We start from the raw sequence: 11,663 nt of genomic DNA on the forward strand, positions 1-11,663 counted from the left end.
TCAAAAAGCTGTTACAGAAAAAGCCTGAGACTATGATCTATATAATTTTTCTCCTGTTTTGCTACTTTATAAGATGGGTGGCTCAAACACATAGACTTTCTTACATTTGCTGTGCATTAAAGTTCAACCAAACGTTCTCTACTCTTGGGTTGTTGTAGGTTTTTTCGGGCTATATGGCCATGGTCTAGAGGCATTCTCTCCTGACGTTTCACCTGCATCTATGGCAAGCATCCTCAGAGGTAGTGAGGTCTGTTGGAACTAGGAAAAAGGGTTGATATATCTGTGGAATGACCAGGGTGGGACAAAGGACTCTTGTCTGCTGGAGCTAGGTGTGAATAATTCAACTAACCACCTTGATTAGCATATAATGGCCTGACAGTGCCTGGAGCAACCTTTTGTTGAGAGGTGATTAGATGTCCTTGTTTGTTTCCTCTCTGCTGTTGTGCTGTTGTAATTCTTTACTCTTGTTAATTTTTTTCTACTATTACTGCAATGGGCTCCAGTTATTCAGTAATTGTCTCAAAAGCGTTTATCTCTAAAGGAAGTATTGCCCAAATTCTGAACTGATATGTTGTTTATGATGCAGTAATGTTGCTGAGCCTGATTGCTGTGTAAAACTATGACATCACCATGTTTATTGATCATCAATTGATTGTAATCATTCATGTTACTAATGCTGAAATAAAATATCACAGAAAGAAATTGACTCTCTAGAAGCATCAGAAACAACAATGAACAGCACTTTTAAAAAAAGTGAATATTGGGATTTATTAAGATATAATTCTTCCTCAATCAAATATTATTTTCAACCTGAAAATCACAGTGAGAGAAGATTGGAATGACTGAACACCTTTCAATGTTTTGCTTACATAAATAATCTATATAAATAAAAATGTAATGTTCGTTTGAGGGATTAAAATAACTCTGAAACCACTGGATGAATTGACATTAAATTTGGATACAATACACCTATCAGGCCAATGAGTTACCATCACTCATAAAAACACTGGAAAACACAGTAGAAGAGACCTAAAAAGCCCCCCAAAATACATTACAATGCATGCGTATAACCGCATATATACACATATACACAAATATATGCACACACAAATACACATATATGCATACAGAAAACACATAAACTCAGACTGTGCCACAGCAATGCGTGGCAGGGATGGCTAGTATGATAATATAATAAAACTTTATTTCTAGACCACCCTCTCTCCACAGAGGGACTCAGGGCAGTTTATACACACAAAAAAGACAAACTTTCAATGCTTCAAATGAGTACAAACACATCAAAAATAATGCAGGGCAAAGCACAGTAATAGCAATGAATGTACAACGAAGAATTAAGCAGCAAAGTGAAAAATAAAACAAAAACAATCTAATAAGACATAATAAACTAAAACATTAGCAAACATTACAAGATATGCTCTGAAAGCAATTAAGAAACACTTACATTAAAAATGACTATTGCCGGTGTTCATTTAAGATGTATCATAACAGCCATATATAATATAAGTGTGATTAGCCAGCATTCCAATGGATTAAAGTGTCCTAGTCCTTCTCTCCATACACAAAAGTGCATAGGTGCGTTTTCAGAAATCTCTTAAAGGAGAGAAGGGTAGGAGCCATTTTTATTTCTTTAAAGAGGGCAACCCAGAGCATGGGAGTGATCATAAGGAGGCCCCCTCTTTCGCTAGTAACACCTGGGCTTGTGACAGGGGTGGGACCAAGAGGAGGGCCTCCTCCGTTGATTGCAGTGCATGGGGTGACAAATAATTAAAATTTATTATCAGATAATTGATATCATATGACTTCACGTGTTTGCTATGTACTGTGCCTATTTTTCTGTATGTCTTGCTGGTTCATACTGAATGCCTATTACTATACCTATTACCTATTACTGTAATTTACCTGCAAATATAATATTATCTAGAGCCCCCGGTGGCACAGTTGGTTAAAGCGCTGAACTGCTGAACTTGCTGACCAAAGGTCGCAGGTTTGAATCCAGAGAGTGGCGTGAGCTCCCGCTGTTAGCCCCAACTTCTGCCAACCTAGCAGTTCAAAAACATGCAAATATAGGACATAAATTCTGTGTGCCCAATGGGACGCCGGGACTGCCTCAGATTAAAGGCCCTTGGATTTCCTTAAAACAGAGTCTTTAGAATGCTTAAAGGTTCAACAAAGTTCTTTATTAATGAAAACAAACAGGTACTTTAAGGCTTTCTTAACAGTCTATTAGCTCTCTCTCTCAATCTTGTCCACAGGGAACAGGCACTATCTTCATAACTGTAACTAATGGGGAAATCCTTAACTTCTAATCTGGGCAGTCTGTCTTTATCTCTGATGGCTTGGAGCCCCTACATCCGGTACCAACTGCTTCTGGCTTCCGCGAGTGACCCTTACCAAGCAGAGCTTTGTAGACCTCCAGGGGAAAAGGAGTTCAGGTTTCAGTGATGGTTGACCGAAGTCCCTCCGCAAAGGAGCTGTAAGGCTGTATGATCCTCGGCCAAGCTGTGGGCTGTATAACCCCGGCCAAACCCTTTTACACTGCCACATAAAATCCAGATTATCTGCTTTGAGCTGGACTATATGACAATGTAGACTTATACAGGCCGAGCTTTAGCACAGTGGGTTAAATCGCCAGCTGCATAAAATCTTGCCAATTGAAAGGTTGACAGTTCAAGCCCAGGTTGCAGAAGCCAAGACAGAAACAAATGGTAATGAATATTAACTCTTTATTCATATGGGAGAGACAGCGTTAACAAATGCAATGCTTATTTCTCTTCAGTTGTGTAGAATGCTTTCCAGACCCTGTTGAGAAGCAAGACTCAAGTTAAGCCTACAAAAATTGTAATCTCTTTTCTTTACTACATCTTCCAGCTAAGGGCCATTGCTGTTGAAAGAAATGCTGAAAAGATTGTGGAAAATCTACTTTGGAAAGTGAACCCATTCCTTATTTAATGTGTCTTTTAAAGCAGGCTGGTCCTCTTCCACCCCATTCAGGTGAAAAAGCCAAATTGCAGGATGGAGAAAAATCACTGTAAGCACAATATTACAACAATGCATCTCTACAGGCAGAGTTGTTGCCAGCACAGTTTGGTGCTATCTCTCATTTCACTCAAAATTACTGTGAGTGTCAATATAATCTACCACTGTTACCACACTGGCAATTTCCATGGTTGCTGAAATGTCACTGTCATTCACATCTGACATAGCTTTCATCTGCTATATCAGGAGCTAATAGGGGAGTATTTGAACAAGTTACCTGTTTTTTCTATCTCATGTGTTCCCAGGACATTCACACAGTTTAGATCATCAGTGGAAAACATTATCATCAGATAGATTTTGTGCCTTAGAACTTGTCTTCCATGTTTGCGGATCCCTGTAACAAACAGGGACATGAATGATATAATGCAAACTATTGATGAGAAGAGAATTTGTATTCGAATGAATTCAGCCGCAGTAGCACAGCAGGTTAAACTGCTAGCTGCAAAAAAGCTGCTCACTGGAAGCTTGGGAGTTTAAAGCCGCAAGTTCGGGTGAGCTCTTGATTGTTAGCCCTAGCTCCTGCCAACCTAGCAGTTTGAAAGCATGCAATGCAAGTAGATCAATAGGTACTGCCTCTGCGGGAAGGTAAAAGGGCACCCCATGCAGATATGCAGACATACTGGCAACATAATCAGAGATGTCCATGCACAACAGGCTCCTCAGCATGGAAAAATGGAACAACAGCAGCTCCCCATGGCCGAATTTGAGCATAGCCTCTAGACGCCAGAGATGGAAAAAGGGGAAGCCCTTCACCTTTGTCTGTATTATATGTCATTGTTCACTGTGTGTGTAAAAAGGCATTGAATGTTTGCCTCTGAGTCCCTCTGGAGAGATAAAGCAGAATATAAATAAAGTATATTGTAACAATTCATACTCTAAAATAATCACATGAAAAAAAGTCATATTTTCTTCCTGATACATCAAGTTTCAGTACATTTAACTGGTCAGATATAAACCATTCGTTGGACTGAAATCAATGAGACCTAAGCCATTAGTTTTTCACTGGGGTTTTAACTATACTGCTGCTAACTCAATTCCAAGCCACTGTGTACAAATTTTGTACAATTATCCTAAATGAAAAGCCAGAAAAGAATCAATGATCCAATTATGTTTAGACATTTGGATTTTACAAGATCTTTTTCTTGCTGGTTCTTTCTTTGGTTTTATCGTAAACTGCTAATTGTTTGATCTTCCTTTCCTATGTTTTGCTTTATTCATGTTTCATTACTATTTTGTGAAATGAGGAATTTATTTAGTATACCACCCAATTACATATATTATTTTTAATGAATAAAAGTAATGAACCTGTCAATGAATGGCTTAATAATTCATTCTATTTGTGTAACTATTATTCACAAAATACAGTATGGTGACACTATATTTACTCCTGTAGATCAAATCCCATATGGCCATTCCTCTGAAAATCTCTATAGTAGTGAGAAATATTTCTAGACCATTAAGAATATGACCAGTCTACAAGTTTACGTCAGTTATCACTTCCAGTACTTTCCTGTGGTGTTCGAAGAATGCAGGGATTTTAAAATTTTCCCTGACAATATTACGTCCCTTGGGATAAAACACTTGCTGAATTCATCAGTCGGCATTTGACAGTATAAAGGACCCTATATCTTGCATTGTTTGTCCGAAGATTGGAAACAGTTGGACTCATGTCTGCGCTAGCCTTGGTTGTGAGTGGACCTACACATTGCGAGTTGGCTTTATTCCTGAATGTCTAGCATTTCTGAAATTCGCTGAGGGCGACCCCTCCCTCCTCCCATTACTTTCCTATTTTTAAAGATCTCTGTGGGGATAACACACAGTGTGGGACTCCTGGCTTTCGCATGCTATTAAGTTATTGCCACCCCCAAGGACAACCCCGCCAGGAGGATGAGGACTCACATAACTCTGAATCAATAAAGGAAGCAGCTCAATTAGCATTTCACATGCTTTTCTTCCCTCTCTTCTTACCTTCCCTGCAGTGGGCATGCTTTCCCCTTAAAGGATTGTCCTGTTTCTGCTCCTTGCCAGCGTTGGCAGGGTGACAGTAGTCGAGTGTGCAAACTTGTGCTATTGTCCTGGGGCCAAGGGGAGTCATGGAGACCCACTAATATGACACAGGAAAATGTTTGCTGATGGCAATTCTATGGGCTTTGTCTAACTCTTTCTCCATCATGACGACTCGATTTAAGTCTCTAACTGTTTGACTACAGATGCAAGAGTACTATCCAACTCCATCCTTTTGTCCAAGTGGTTTGAATGGGTAATTCAGCTTTTGTGCGGCTCAATTGAGGGGGCAAACATAAAGACAAGATTCTTGAGCGCTCAAGCTCCTTTTCCATGGATATCTGCACATCTCTTTAGAGATTTGTTCCTTTCCTACCTTTTTCTGACATCACCCTCCCTTTAAAGAGGGGGGAAAGCCCTGATCAAGAACAGTTTAAAAAGTAGGCTAGCCAGGTTTTCCAAACTAGCATTGTCCAATGTTACTCAAGCATGCTTACTGCCAGCCTTCAGACAGCTTTGGAGTAGTTTAGAGGGGAAAGGGCCTCTGCAAACTTTCTTTACTCATCCTCAGCATATCATGTTTGATTGTGTTTAGGGAAAAAATGGGGAGGGGAGGGGGGTCTGGAAACAGGGAGAATGGTAGGAATCACAGGGAAATGATCGTATTTATTAGCTGTCTTTCTGTGGCTGTCCCCATGGTGACAATTTGTGATGGCAAAGAATGTGAGAACGGGGAGCCTAATGCCTGATTGGGATGCTTTGTATTTGGCAAAGTGGCTTCTGATTGGCCTGAGAAAGCCTCCTAACTAGAAGGACTTGATATTCATTCAGCTTACTCAAGTGCTGCAAAACACTCACAGGGTCCGGCTGCTTCTCTAAAGGTTGGTAGTGTCTAACCTATGTAACAAGATTAGCTGGTGAGCGTCTTCTCCTCTACCAAGGAATTACAGTAACACTCGATATTTAAGAGACAATCTCGTTGGGAGGGGTGTATGTGTTTAACTTGGGGCTGCCATGAAAGTGATGCATAGTTTTTGACTCAAAGGTTAAATGCTACCTGTCTAACAAGATTAACTAGTGGGGGTCATAACTAGTAAATGATGTTTGTTAGAGAAGGGGCAGCAGTATATTGAAAGGTGGATCAGGTTATGAATGTATGTATGGTGGGATGCACAATCACATTGCCTATCAGTTTGCTGAATAGCTTAAGAGTGTGCATTGTACAGCAGAATCGTCGCAGTGGTCCTGAACTCCACGGGAAAGAACAAGAGCATGAAAAACAAATCCTATATTAGGACCATGCTTTTTTGTCTAAAGTTACTGTCATACTTATTCTAGCTTTCTTTTGTGCAGAGTATAGTATGTGTTAGTGTATGTGTGTGTATGAGAGAGAGAATGATGCAATTATGAGATAAGTATTCAGGTGTTTAAAATCACAGTATGATATACTGGATTCAATGTATAGAATTAACATCGAAATGATATTGTGAGTCTTACTTTTAAGTAGATACGTACAAGATTATGCTGTAAAAAAGAGCATCAGTAACTTAGTAGGAATTGCATGAAACATATCAATGGTCTTAAGGACCTGTGTACATACAAATATGCACACAGAGAGCAACACATCATATGAACAAAACAGATTTGCTCATATGATGTGTATCTCTATGTCTGTATGCCATGTTTTTGGATAACTGCTCCTTTAACATGTATTGTCCAATTTGCGTGCACATGTAAGTGATAGTAATATCAGGCTAAATTAATTTTTGTACACTGAATGTACAGTCTTGGTATAGAATTCTGTGGGAAACAAAGACACATGCCATTTTAAAGTGCTGTTTCATGCAGTGTGTTATTAACAGGTTCATATCTTCAGCATACACCCAAGATGTTAAACTAATACTCAAAACGGCTAGACGCAGCCCCACATTGTGTACAGTTAATAAATAAATAAATACCACATGGCCCCATACATTACACATTTAGGTGGATAAATGCATATATTCAAACACATACATATACCTATATTTATATCCCTCACAGCAGGTGCTTCCACAATGTGCAATTGCCCTACATCAAATCAAAACTTTTATGGAGATTTCAGATGTTATCTTTATATATTTGTAGATCACTTCCACATTTTCCTACTTATGGCTTTTTTTATCACTACGGTCATGTGGATAATTATTGCACATTAGGCTGCAAAATCCAAACCACAACAAAAATATTTTTGCTGCTACAGTTTGAGTATCCCTTAGCCAAAAAGCTTGAGACCAGAAGTGTTTTGGATCTTTGGAATACCTATATTTCATATAAGTTCATCATGAGATATCTTGGAGATGGGACTCAAGCATAAACTTGAAATTCATTTATGTTTAATATATAGTTTATACACATAACCTGAAGGTAATTTAACACAATCTTTTAAAATAATTTTGTGCACAGAACAAAGATTTTGTACACAGAACCACCAGAAAGCAAAGGTTTCACTACCTCAGCCACCCTTGTGGACCATTTTGGATTTTGGAGTATTTGAATTTCTGTAAAAGGGGTGCTCATTGTGTATTTCCAAGCAACTTCTCTATAAGTTATAAAGAGCTACAGAGTAAATTAAATCAAAATAATTCCATCGCATCCTGCATCTAAGACAGAATTGTAGTAGTTTGACATCAAGTTTACTGCCATGCATTTCTAGAATTTGTAGTTCTGTGAAATATTAACCCTTGTCTGTCAGGAAGCTCAGGTGTCACAATAAACTACAAATGGATTCCATAGGACGAAGCCATGGCAGTGCTATAGCAGCCCAACAAACAAGTTCTTGGTGTCTTGGTTTTTAGGTCTGTTCCTGGGTTTATTTGGGGGACTGATTCAGAAAATTGCATTGCATAGGCTGCATCATCTCTAGTTTCATAGATATGGTTATCATGATTTTCTATGGGTGAGCAAATAAAGGCTGGCATGTGGCATATGTTATGTGCCTCAAAAGCTAGAGATGATAAGGGAAAACTAGTAGCATTTTTGGAATCCACAGGTCAAACATATCCAGAAACAGAGATAATATTTCAGGCAACAACATTATAATTTTTCAATGTGGATGGCCTCGAAGCTCTTTTTGACTGAAATAATGTGCCTCAGTTTAAGAAAACTTTATCTGCCATTGATTTTGCATCAAGGGGGAAAGAACTTGGGATTTATGTCAAGGTTCACAATTCACCATGGTCCTGATTTAGCCTGCTTTAAAACTCATCCACTGTTATGTGTCTGTGTTTGTGTCCCCAGGGCAGAAAAAGGGAAAGAGACCTTCATGGATGAGCCCTTCTTCTTCCTCCTTCTTCTCTGAGCTATGAGAAATGGCCTCCTCCTCAGCCGACAGTGAGGTGAAGACCCTCCTCAACTTTGTCAACTTGGCCTCCAGTGACATCAAAGCTGCCTTGGACAAGTCGGCTCCTTGCCGCCGCTCCGTCGACCACAGGAAATACTTGCAGAAGCAGCTCAAACGTTTCTCCCAGAAATATGCCCGCTTGCCTCGGTGTCACCATCACCATCATCCCCACCATATGCAGCAGCCATCATCTCTGAGGGAACGAAAGGCAGTACCTGAGGGGAAAGGCCGAGGCCTCAACATCTCTGAGTTACCTGAGACCTCTGAGGGGCGGGTTGCTGTAGTTCCCACCGCCTCGACCTCCATCTTGGCCCAAAGCGACAAAGCTTGCAAAGCTGACAATGAGCGACAGCAACAACAGGCCACCTCGGATGCGCTTGCTAGACCTGACCAAGTGCCCATGAGGAAAAGACAGTTGCCCGCTTCTTTTTGGGAAGAGCCCAGGCCTACTCAGGGTCCACTCAGCCTCTTCTCTTCATCACCACTATCTTCCTCAAAGGACTTGTTGCCTCATTATGAAGGAAAGAAAAGCCACAAAGGCACTGATGGATTTGCTTCCTTGAAGGACTTGGTGCCTCTTTATGAGGGAAAGAAAAGCCACAAAGGCCCCGACAGGTTCACTTCGTCGAAGGACTTGCCACCTCTTTATGGGGGAAAGAAACGCCACAAAGGCCCTGAGGGAGGGACCTCCGAGAGGCCAGAAGCAGAGACCCTTCAGGTGCTGAGCACCTGGGGTTGCTGGCCATTTCAGTGCCATGGACCACAAGCCTCCCCAAGCCTCTACCCACCACCGCTGCCTCTAACTGCTGCTTTTCCTTCCCCAGCGGCCCCTTTCCCAGCCTTGGGTTTGTGGAGGAAAAATGGGGCTTCCTCAATGGAAGGAGAAGCCTTCAGCAAACTGGGAGGAATGGGGCAGAAAATGTACCACCAGCCAGTGGTGTGGAAGCCCATCCCCACCAAACCTGCAGCACCCCCAGCCACCCTCTTCAGTGTCTTCGGGTATATTTAGAGCAAGGCTGGTTTCCCACCATTTTCCAGAGCTTCACCTCATTTTGGGAAGGAGAGAGACAAACAAAGGCAGCGACTCTCTCTAGCTTGGGGGCTTGACCGGTTTCTTGTTGAGAGGTACAGATACTATGGAATTAATGCAGTTTTTTTTTACCAGGCTCAATATGTCTGGAGAAGGACAACCAAAATGGTCTATTTTACCCCAATCTAGATTGAGGGAAGTCATATACTCACTCTATTCTGCTTTGGACAGATCTCACCTGGAATAATACTGTCTTTAGTTCTGGACACCACAATTCAAGAAGAATATTGACAAGCTGGAAGGTGTCCGGAGAAGGGTGAGCAAAATGATCCAAGAGCAAAACTCTAAAAGGAACAGCTGAGGGAGCTGGGTATGTTTAGCTTGGGAAAAAAGGTAGAGAGGCGATATGATAACTATGTGTAAATGTTTGAAAGGATGTCACCTTGAGGAGAGAGCAAGCTTGTTTTCTACTGCTTTGGAAGCTAGGACACAGAAGGATTCAATTTGCAGGAAAGGTTAATCTACCTAAATATTAGGAAGAACTTCCTGGTGGTTAGAGCTATTAGGCAGTATAACATGCTGCTTCAAAGTGTGGTCAAGTCCCCCTCTTTTGAGATTTTTAAGCAGTTTGGATTGCCATCTGTCAAGGAGACTTTGATTGTGTGTTCCTGTATGGCAGAGAGTGGGAATGGATGGCCCTTGGGATCCCTTCCAGCTCTATGGTTCTATGATTCAATGCTAGGGGTAATGTTAGTTGTAATTTGAGGGGCACCAGAGAAGAGGTTAAAGACCTTGTAAAACTACAGCACCCATAATTTCATACTATTGAGCCCCGGCAGTTAAAATGATATAACACTGCATTCATTCTACAGTGTAAATGCCCCCTTGAGGGTTTGGTTTTTTTCCCCTCCCTGGGGTGAGTTCAGGAAAAAAAGAGGGAAGACACATTCTTGGGAAGATCTTCAATTTCAACTAAGAAGCAGCCACAAAGCTCAATTTGGGCCAGTCATCTTCCTCTGGGGTGCATCATAACTGTGGAATGAATACAGTTTGACTCCACTTTAATTGCAATGGTTCAATCCTTGGTATTAATGTGGTTTGTAGTTTGGTGAGGCAGAGAAAGCCAAAGACCTGACAAAACTACACCTCCCAGGATTACGTAGTATTGAGCCATGGTAGGGTCAGGCTGCTTTCATTCTACAGTAGATGCAACTCACCAATTTCACATTGCTGTTGTGATGGGAAATGAGTGGAGAATTGTAATTTGAAGCAATGTCTATATTTCCATGTGCAGTTAGTCCTGCACATTCACTGGAGTTAGGGCAAAGGATGCTTATGAAAGTGAAAGAACAAAAAACAATGTGGTGAATTACTTAGATAGTGGATTTATTCCACGTCTTTTTAGAAGGTGCGGGATGAACCCACTACTTCTGGTGTCTGGACACCATTCCCACAGTTTACCGGCTAAATAAGCTTGGTAAACTGTGGGCCCACTCCCCTCCCCCCAAGCCCCCAGACCCCTTTGAAAAATTAATGAAAACTTACCTAGCCTCCATTATAGGCTTCAAGAAGCTCTCCTGCCACGTAGAAATGACGTGCCAGGGGAGGGGGGGGGAAGGTGGAGGGAGGAAAATCGCTCCCCCCCCCCCGCTCTCCTCGCACATCATGTCTACAAGCTGGAAGAGCTGCTCAAAGCCTGTAATGGAGGACAGGTAAGTTTTCATTACGTTTCAAAGGGATCTGCAGAATTTGGGGGAGGGGGTAGGGTCTCCAGATGTTCTCCCAGACTAGACCTGGGAGAATGTCTGGACACCCACCCCCAAAAGTGTGCATTTTATGGGGGGGGGGGTGTGTATGAACAGGCCCCCAGGAAAATCCGTGTTTTTTAAAATGCGGATTCTCCTGGGATAATGCCCTGTGTGGAACCGCCCTGAGTTTTCCAGGTTGTATGGTCATGTTTCAGAAGCATTCTCTCCTGATGTTTCACCCACATCTATGGCAGGCACCTGAATTTTGGAATTCTGAATAAGGGATGCTCAGCCTGTAATAAAAATAATCAGTCTGCACTGAGAGTAGAACGTGTCTGCCTGTGTTGGCAAAGGATTCATTCATAACAAATCATGATGATCATGAAGTTCTGCCATAAGACGTTTTTCTTTGCTTGCACAATTGGTGAAAGACTGCAAGACT

At 41.5% G+C, this 11,663-nt stretch overlaps 1 protein-coding gene across 1 annotated transcript; it reads left to right on the forward strand.

Annotated features, from left to right (window-relative positions):
* Nucleotides 1–5,853: 5,853 nt before the first annotated feature.
* On the forward strand, nucleotides 5,854–10,479 carry FAM181A (family with sequence similarity 181 member A). The gene is made up of 2 exons (XM_060756296.2): nucleotides 5,854–5,942; nucleotides 8,341–10,479. Exon 2 carries the CDS (start codon nucleotides 8,412–8,414, stop codon nucleotides 9,450–9,452), a length of 1,041 nt encoding a protein of 346 aa, XP_060612279.2. The 5' UTR covers nucleotides 5,854–5,942; nucleotides 8,341–8,411; the 3' UTR covers nucleotides 9,453–10,479.
* Nucleotides 10,480–11,663: the final 1,184 nt, after the last annotated feature.

Source organism: Anolis sagrei, chromosome 1 (genome assembly GCF_037176765.1).
Source record: "Anolis sagrei isolate rAnoSag1 chromosome 1, rAnoSag1.mat, whole genome shotgun sequence".
Lineage (NCBI taxonomy): Eukaryota > Metazoa > Chordata > Lepidosauria > Squamata > Dactyloidae > Anolis > Anolis sagrei.

Bases quoted from the DNA above. Each gene is read 5' to 3' on its own strand.
- FAM181A (XM_060756296.2), top strand. From the start codon at position 8,412: ATGGCCTCCTCCTCAGCCGACAGTGAGGTGAAGACCCTCCTCAACTTT.